The sequence below is a fragment of the Sturnira hondurensis genome, unplaced genomic scaffold (assembly GCF_014824575.4).
Source record: "Sturnira hondurensis isolate 20B ecotype Veracruz unplaced genomic scaffold, ASM1482457v3 Scaffold0005279, whole genome shotgun sequence".
Taxonomy (NCBI): domain Eukaryota; kingdom Metazoa; phylum Chordata; class Mammalia; order Chiroptera; family Phyllostomidae; genus Sturnira; species Sturnira hondurensis.
Genome location: NW_028077910.1, coordinates 8530212 through 8539686, shown reverse-complemented (window position 1 = coordinate 8539686; position 9475 = coordinate 8530212). Strand labels below are relative to the sequence as shown.

General features: G+C 32.2%; 1 protein-coding gene across 1 annotated transcript in view; it reads left to right on the top strand.

Moving 5' to 3' along the window:
- Window positions 1–878: 878 nt before the first annotated feature.
- Window positions 879–9475, top strand: part of LOC118987499 (EGF-like and EMI domain-containing protein 1) — a 127868-nt gene continuing 119271 nt past the window's right edge. The window contains 1 exon segment of the mRNA XM_037046702.1: window positions 879–973. Within this exon segment, the coding sequence (XP_036902597.1) occupies window positions 879–973 (95 nt within the window).

The window sequence follows — 9475 nt, the reverse complement described above, 5'->3', positions numbered from 1 at the left end:
CTTATAAAACTGAAATTTAAAATTCTCAGTATTGACTCGGCTTTCAGAACTATCTTTAAAGCCAATGACTTTCAAAATTTTTATTTACGAATGCTGATTTTCAATTGATGACAAGAACTTTTATGTTTTTATTTTTATTTTATTTTTTTAGTGCATAAGGCCACCAAATATCTATCATGCTTTCTTTACTTTTTAAAGAAAAGGAGAAAGCAACAGCAGTGGAAATCCACGTTCACATTTCCATGTAGCAGCATCAATATGCAACTGACAAGCACTATTAATGAAGCCTGTCTTTTGGCTGGCTTATTCAGCCAATTTTTTTAAAAAACTACAGATTGTACGTAAATACAGCACAGTTGTTTGAGAATAGTGTTGTCATTGGAAAGGCAAAATTGTTTCTGAACTTTCTGTGTCGTAGAACAAGGAGTATGATATATGTTAATATAAATTTATAATTCCATCCATATAAAAACTGAACTCATGTTCAATACACATAAAACAAGAAAGCAGTTGAATGTCTTCTAGGAACCAGTTTTAAATTCGAAAGCATGTGGTGTGCTAGGTAATGTTTACCTAATGGTAATAACAATACCTACTATTTCAGAGCTTACTTTTTGCTAGAAATTGTACTAAGCATTTTAAATGTATTATGTAATTTAATTCTGGCTAAATTCTTATAAAGTAGTTACAGGTAAGTCCTCACTTGACCTCCTTGATAGGTTCTGCAACTTTAAGCAAAGTGACATATAACAATGCCAGTTTTACAATAGGCTAATTGATAGGTAAAAGATGGCATCTCATCACCATTAAACAAAACAGCATTGAACAAAAGGGCATTATTCAAGAACTTGCTATACTTTCTTTTTCCACATGTACAGATGACAACATTAAAAACTATTAAATCAGCCACAAACACTTCAAAAGAGGAGTTACTTGTGCTCGTTTGCATTCTGGCAGACAAGACTTACGCCAGGTAAGAACCATTCTATTTGGGACTGATACCCACCCAGGAAAGCCCCCGCCTGTTACATTTAGTGGTCCTTAGAGGGTTTCTGCTTTAGACCTGCCAGGAGGTTCTTGGAATATACAGTGTTGCAACCTCTCCTTCCATCAACTCTTCAGTACATAAGCATGAGTCAAATTTCTGCAAGGACATTTGATCTCCTATATACCTTCCACACAGGGCATTCCATTGTAGAATGCCATCCTTATCATTTGAATGTGAAGATTCCTCCAGAGCTCAGAAGTATTCACACGTGTTCTTTCCTCAAGTATGAAGCTGCCATTCATTAAAAAAACATCACACTACATATTCCAAAATTCAAGTTAATACACTAAAAATGATGTAATTGCACACTGCAGCAAAGACTATCTAAAAATGAAAGGGAACTAGTAGGAACTTTTTAGCCTTAACTTTAATTTTTTGGGCCATTTTTCTCAAAGTATGCTCATTACAAAGAAATTAGGACATAGACAAATGCAGAGCAAAAAATCAAAACCATGCATAATCACTTCATTCAAAGATAGACACTTTTAGCATTTTCTAATATATCCTTGATTTTTTTTTTCTAAGAAGCTACCTTGACAGATGAGAAGATGCGTATGGGGTTACTGTTACATAGTATATGTAAGTATGTCCGCTCTTACTATGTCATAACATTGGCAGAAGTAAAGAAATCGTGCCCTTAAATGTGACTGTTACTGGATACTAGTTCTTTGTTTGTATATATTGTAATTACTTGACATTCTACTGTTTGATATCTAGTTTCTATTTTTCCTTCTCTTATGTTAAAAATTCATAAATCATTAGGAACAATTGTGATTATCTCCTTAGTATATATTCTTGAAAGTAGGATTGCTGCGTGAAAAAAGTACATACAGATTCGGATTTTCGTAGCCACCTGAACCTCTCAGGTTGTGCTCTTACTAGCAAAGTATGGCACATACCTACTCCACTTCTCATCAACCTCTATATACATTAGCATTAATTAAGAATATTTTTTGTAAATTTGATGAAGAAGAGTTAATTTTATTTTAGTTTTAATTTCTTTGTTGGTTAGGTTCAACAACATTTGACATTTATTGGACATTGTATTTCTGATTCGCTTCAATTTTATTTCATTTCATTAGACCAAATTTCTGTTTGGGGAGTTCATCTTTTCCTTTTGATTTACGTTGACTCTTTATACTAAAGATTTCTAAATTTTGCCTCATGCGTATCAATGTTGTTTCCGTCATATCTTGTCTTTTATTTTTTGGTCAATGCAAATGGGAGATTTTAAAGTTTATGTGGGAAAATCTATCAGCTTTTTCTTTTGTGCTTTTTACTATCAGTTTTATTTTGGTTTCAAAAATATTATAGAACATATTTGTAGAATAGTTTTGCTATTATGTGCATTACTAAAATTCTTCCTGAGCAGAAGAAAGGGATTTTAAGTCCCTTTTATGCCATTTTTACACAATAATCATTTTGACCAACAAAACATCTAATTATCTTTTATTTCTTAACTCCTGCCAGTGTCTAAATTCCATTGCATCACTTGATTATGAAGATTCTGAACGTTAAATTTAGTTTGACACTTTTTAATAATATGCATAATTATTATTTTAGATAATAAGCATACATGGAAAGGAATTCTTACCCATGATATGTATTATTTTAATATTTCAGAATAAAAACTGGGTATCCTTATTGACAGTTTTCTCTCATATTATTTCTTGCATATATACTTATTTACATTCTTAAGAGTAAAAGGCCTTGCCTGTGATCCCTGCCCCCAAATACAGATGTAACAGTCCAAGGGAGAGATTTTCAAATATTTTTGGTAGCAAAAACAACCCATTTACTCAAACCAGTTTTAACTTGAGAGCTATTCAATATGTAAAACAGCTTAAAGCAATTTTTTCACTGACTGACTGAGAGGTCATATGCTAGGTGGTCCCCTCCTCATTCTTCTCTCCATCCCTGCCCACAAGTGCCCTGAGGGAGCTCTGTGAACCCTCCGAGGACAGAAAGCCAAGGGCTCCAGACCAGGAAGAGTAACGTCGGGGTCAGTCCCATGCAAAGAAAGGGTGAGCATGCTCAGTGAGAAAGAGTAGTTTGTGGAAGACGATGGTGAACTGGAAAGCATGTAGAAATCATGTGTTTGGTCCAGAGCAATAAATTATTTCCCAAATGTTTCTTCGTCGCTACATAAGTCAAACATTACTTTTATTTGGAAAATTGTATTTTTATTTCAGGTAAAACCAGGCAAAGGCAATTTGTTACATTAGGTCTTAATGTTTAGTGCAAGTAAATATTAGTCAAAACTGGTGAATAAAATTATGATGTTTTTCGTAAACCTCTATTGAACACTTTGTCATTTTTTATCCAGTCATCCTTATATTCAAAACCTATGTAACAACTTTCTGCAAGAATTTAATGCCAGCAAGAACCTGTCCCACTTGGAAAACAAATATTTCACATTGAATGGTCACTGAAAATTATATAAGCCATTGCTTTATATAAGCAATGGCTCTTTTTTTTATTACCTGTCAAAAAACCTTAGACCTACTTTAAATAATAATGGTACAGGCAATATTACAACAAAATCTAAACCTTTATAAAAGACATAACTCTAACATCATTATATGTTCAAATCATTGAATTTTTAATCTTATCAAGATTTCTCCATAAGAATATATTGCTTTTATAGTTATAACTAAAAATACAAAAAATTATGATCTCTTTTATCATGTAATTTTATAGTCATCACAATTATAACTTGTAATGACTGAACTGAAGTGATATATTTAATTTACTTAGTTGTTTCCATATTGGGTAACATTCAAGTTGTTATAAATATTTTGCTTAAAATACAGTTATATATGTATATGTCTCCCTCTCTCTCTCTCTCTCTATATATATATATATATATATATAACCTTCATTTTTCTTTTTAATGACTGTACTTTTTTGAATAAGTATCATTTTGTATGATCCTATCAATTCATTGTGAGCTCTACATGATATTATGTATGATAAGGTGTCTAGCACTGTCAAATTCCTTTGGGATGTATTTTTGGATTAATTTCTAAGGGTGGAATTGCAAGACTCTTGATATCTGACCTATGTCAACGTATCTGCTTTTTTCCCCCAGCAAACTAAGCTTAGAGAATAATATCCAGAATTGTGTGTAAACTACTCCAGAATTCCTTAGGCAGTCAACATTCACTGATTTTCCCCTCTATTATAGCCTACAGCACAGCACAACACTCTAGACATATTTATAGAGTCTCGTATTGATTGATTGTCAATCATTTCATGTTTATTAGTCATGAATTTCTGGCTTGTGGACTGAGTCACATTGTTAAGAGAAAGAAACAAGTCCATACTGCCTCAGTTAATAGGGTTTTCTTTGGGCTAACGTAAGGAAAAATAAGGAGGATCAAGAAAAAGTGTGAGTAAGATTTCTTTTACTGGCTATGATTGTCTAAATAGCAAAAGACCAATTATCTTACTGAGAACAACTAGGTAAGTTGAATGTGGTATAAAAATCACTTCTCTGAAGGTATCAAATAATATCATGGCAGCCAGAAAAGTCAATGAGGTGAGTTTGCCCCCTGAGGGATTGATTCATAAGTAATGTACCGAGACAGGCTGAACAGCTGAGAAGGGGCTGCTGGTGAGGAGGAATGGTTTTGAGAGCTGGAGAGACAAAAGTTGGAATCTGCGGAAACTAACTTTTGAGGGTCAAGTTACCAGACAGAATCCAGTAAGAGGCAGAAACGAGAGCAAAGATTTGATCAAGAAAAAAAAGTGCTCTAAATATTAGTAATTACAAATTGGAGATAAAGTTTGGAATGGGGAAAACTAAGCAAGTCTGAATAAACACTTAACACTTTCAGTGTTAACTGAATTAACACTTTAGTTAACAATAATGTATCAATATTGGCTCATTATTTATGATAAATGTGTCACATTAATGTAAGATATTTATAATAGTAGACTGTGGAACGTATGGCTGGTTCAAGAACTCTGTACTATCTTTGTAATTGTTATGCAATGGATAATTCTAAACCTGTTCTAATTTTAAAAGTTCATTTAAAATTAAGGTAAAAGAATATCATTTTATGGCAAAACCTGAAAAGAATAGGTGCCAGCAAATATATATGAAAAGCAATACCAGCGAGAGTTTTTGGGTAAGGGAACTGAATTTTAGAAAGAAGCACAGAAATGTAGGGAGCAGTATTGAATACTGCAAAAGGTAAATGTATGGATAAACCTTAGTACAGACTCTATTAAATAATAACAGTAAGTCTTCTGGTGTCTAAATATCAGAAATTAAAGTACATAATAACAGTAATATTAAAAGTAGGAAAAGCAAAAGGGAGTTAAAATGTAGTTTCCAGCACTGTCAAGGAAGTGATTAAAGTACTAATTTATATTAGACTTTAATAATAGATGTTGTAATTTCTAGAGGAACCACTAAAAGAATAATAAAGGAATGTATAATTGACAGTCTAATAAAGAGTGCAAATAGAATACTAAAAATAATAAATGTAAAAGGATATGAGTGGAGAGTAAAAGTAAGAAAATATGTGAAAATTTAGAAAAATAGTAAAATGGTAAATTTAATTTAAATGTCAGTAATCACATTGAAAATCAATGATATAATATTATTTAAAATGTTAGGATATTTATGATAATACACATAGATATAAATATATGTATATAGCTTCTGAAATACATGAATACAAAAAAGTTTAAAAGCAATGTTTAGAAAATAAAATGCTATGTATATATGTATATATAGCTATACTAAAGTCATTAAGCTTCATCTTTAATGAAAGACATTAGATCTAAAGGACACATTTTATAATAACAAATAGTTAATCTTCTAGGAAAACATAAAGATTCTAAACTGGTATGCTGTTCATAATACAGCTTCGAAATATCTGAAACAAAAATGGTAATCATAAAAGAACAAAGGTAAAATTATACAGAGAGATTTAATTATGCCTCTCTCTAACTGATATTACAAGCATATAAAAATTATAAAGGAATGAAGATATAAAAAACATGATTGACAAACTTGAACTAACTAAATATACATTTTTATACATGTTTCAAATATATTGTGTTGGCCAAAATGTTTGGCTTATTTCATAAAAATAGCTCTAGTAGCTGTTAGTTGTCTTCAACTTCATTCAAAACAATTTTGTTAGATTGTACTGTGACAGCTGTCATATCAGTGTTCAATTAAAAAAACTTATCAAAATTGGTGAATTTTTGTGTAGACATTTTAATATTGAAGGTGGAAGAAAATACATGACATTTTTGGCATATTAGCCTTTATTAGTTCAAGAGAGGTAAAAATGCAACTGAAATGCAAGAAAAAAATCGTACAGTGTGTGGAGAAGATTTTATGACTGATCAAATGTGTCAGAAGTGGTTTGCGAAGTTTCGTGCTGGAGATTTCTCACTGGCAATTTCTCGATTCAACATTGAAGTTGATAGTGATCCAATCAAGAAATCGAGAACAATCAATGCTAAACCATGTGGAGATAGATGACATAATGAAAATATACAAAGCAATAAAATTATTGATGAAAATAGAAAATGTGTTTTATTTTACAAGAAAACACTAAATGAACTTTTTGGCCAACACAATATATATACATATGTATAGACTACATACACATAATATATGTGCATATATACTTTATATATACAGAAAACATAACACTTGACAATTACAGAATATATCTTATTTTCTGTAAACAGATTTTTAAAAGCAAAATTGAATATGTGCTGGAAAATAAAGCAAGCCTCAAATAATTTTTAAAGAATTGAACTCATACAGAGTTTATCTTCTGTCCACAGAGGAATTAATCTAGCATTTCATAATAAGATGATTGACAGTGCCTCAAATGCTTGTAAAACCTCCAAACTATATCTCAAAATAACCCAAAGAAAAATTTTTAATGTATATTAATAAATATTTTAATTGAATGATAATTAAATTAAAGTAAAACCTGTGGGATGCAGCTAATACTTTATTTTTAGGCAAATGTGTAGCCTTAAATGAACATAATAGTATGATATGCTCTTCCATGAACACATACATCATCAATTTCTTTCTTCTTTGGACACTGCAGTTTTTTCCTGCAGCCGAGGGAAGGAATTTCTCCACCTCTGGGAATCTCGGCTGACTATGACTGCTTTACCCAGTTGATACGTAAGATGTATTTCTGTGTCACTTCCAAAGGGTGGTCATAAGAAGTCTTATAACTCCTGTTTGGACCTGTTAGAATGGTCTCTCTGGGGAATGAGAGCCACCATGTAAAATATTTCTACTCTAAGACCACCTGACAATGAAAAAGTCAAAGTTAGGCAAGTGGAGTGAGAAGGAGATGCCCAAATAGACCCCCGAGATGTTCCAACCATCTCAGTCCCAACCCCAGCATAAGGCGCAAAGCCTGCATGTGAGTCTAAGGCCAGCTGCCCCTGGACTGCTGCCGCCTGTGGAACACCGGCTGAAAACAACCAACTGAGCCCTTCAACTCTCAGAAATCGGAAACACAATAATAAATTGTCTTTTTACGCATTTAGTTTGGGGTTGTTTTGTTACACATTTAGAGATAACCAGAAATCTTTTAAAAGAAGAAGAGCTAAAAATCAATGATCTAAATTTCTATGTCAAGGCCCTGGCTGGTGTAGCTCAATGGATTGAGCACGGGCCTGTGAACCAGAGGATCGCGGTTGGATTCCCAGTCAGGGCACATGCTTGGGTTGCAGGCCGGTTCCCTGCAGGCCAACTCCCAGCAGGGGATGCACGAAAGGCAATCATACATTGAGGTTTCTCTCCCTCTCTCCTTCCCCTCTAAAGATAAATAAATAAATAAAATCTTAATAAATAAATAAATTTCTATGTCAAGGTCTTAGAAGAACAGTGAAATAAATTCAAAGAAAATAGCAGGAAGGCAAGGATAAAAATCACAGAGCTAAATTAATTAAATGAAAAAAGTGAAGAATAGTGAAAAATCAGTAGAGCCAAAAGTTTCTTCCTGGAAAAGATGAAGGTGGTAGATAGATAGATAGATAGATAGACAGACAGACAGACATAGATAGCAAAGCTGATTAAAAAAACACATTATTTAAGAAATAAGAAAGGGGAGCACACTACAAATTGGACATATTAAAAATACCATGAGAATATTGTGAACAACTTAGCAATACATTTGAACATTTATACAAAATGGACAAATTCTTTGAAACACATAATTTATCCCCATGTTTAAATGAAAATCTGCATATTTATTCAAGAAATTGAATCAGCAATTAAAAGCTTACATACACATGCACACGCACACACAGTCTCAGACCCAGATGGATTCATAAATGAGCTCTTCCAAACATTTAAGTAGAAATGACAACAACCTTGCAGAATCTTTTAGAAAATATAAGAAGAGCAAGAACTTCCCCATTTGTTGTACGCATCCATTATGACCTGGAGGCTAAAATTTAACAAGAATAGTACAAAAAAAAAAGTGCAGGCAAATATCTCTTTTGAATATAGTTATAAAAATCCTAAACAAAATATTAGTTAACAAAGTCCAGGAATATATAAAAATCACAGTGTGTCATGACCAGGTGTTTTATAGGGATAAAAAAAAGCAATGTTGTTGACAGAATTACCAAGAAAAACAATATAATTATCTTTATAAATTCAAAAAATCAGTAAATACAATGTAGCATATGTTTATGATACAAATACTTAAGAAACTTGGAGTACAAAGGAACTTTCTTAATCTGATGAAGCTAGTCTATAAAAAAAAACTATGGTACCCATCATACCTACAATGAAATGTTAAAACTATCCCTCTGAGTTCAGAAACAAGACAAACATGATCATTGCCACTGCTTCTATAGACCATTCTATGACCCACCAGTAAAAAAACCAGTATTTTGAAGATTGGACAAATGTACAAAGTACTTGAACAAACACTTCAATAAGATGTTATCCAAGTGACCAATACCGTGAAAATGTGCTTACTCTAATTTATCATTAAGAAAGTGAACATTGAAATCACCAAAACTGAAACAAACTAAAACAAAGTATGCCAAATGTTAGCAGAGATGAGTAGCATCTGATCTCTAATCCACCTCTGATGGGAGTGCACATTAGAATAACCTCTTTAGGAGACTATTTGGCTATGACTAATAAAGCAGAAAGTATAATAATACTTTGTCCCAGAAACATCAGACCTAGATATTACTCAGCAGAAGTACACAGTTTATTAAAGGCATTTATGAGAATGTTTATATCAATACTTTTTATAATAACCAAAGATAAGAATACCCAAATTCCTACCAATTGTGAAGTAGGTCAATTAAAATAGTGGTATAATCATAGAATTGAATAATACAGGGTGGGGTAAAAGTAGGTTTATACTCATTCATGTGGAAAATAATAGAATAATAAATAAACAA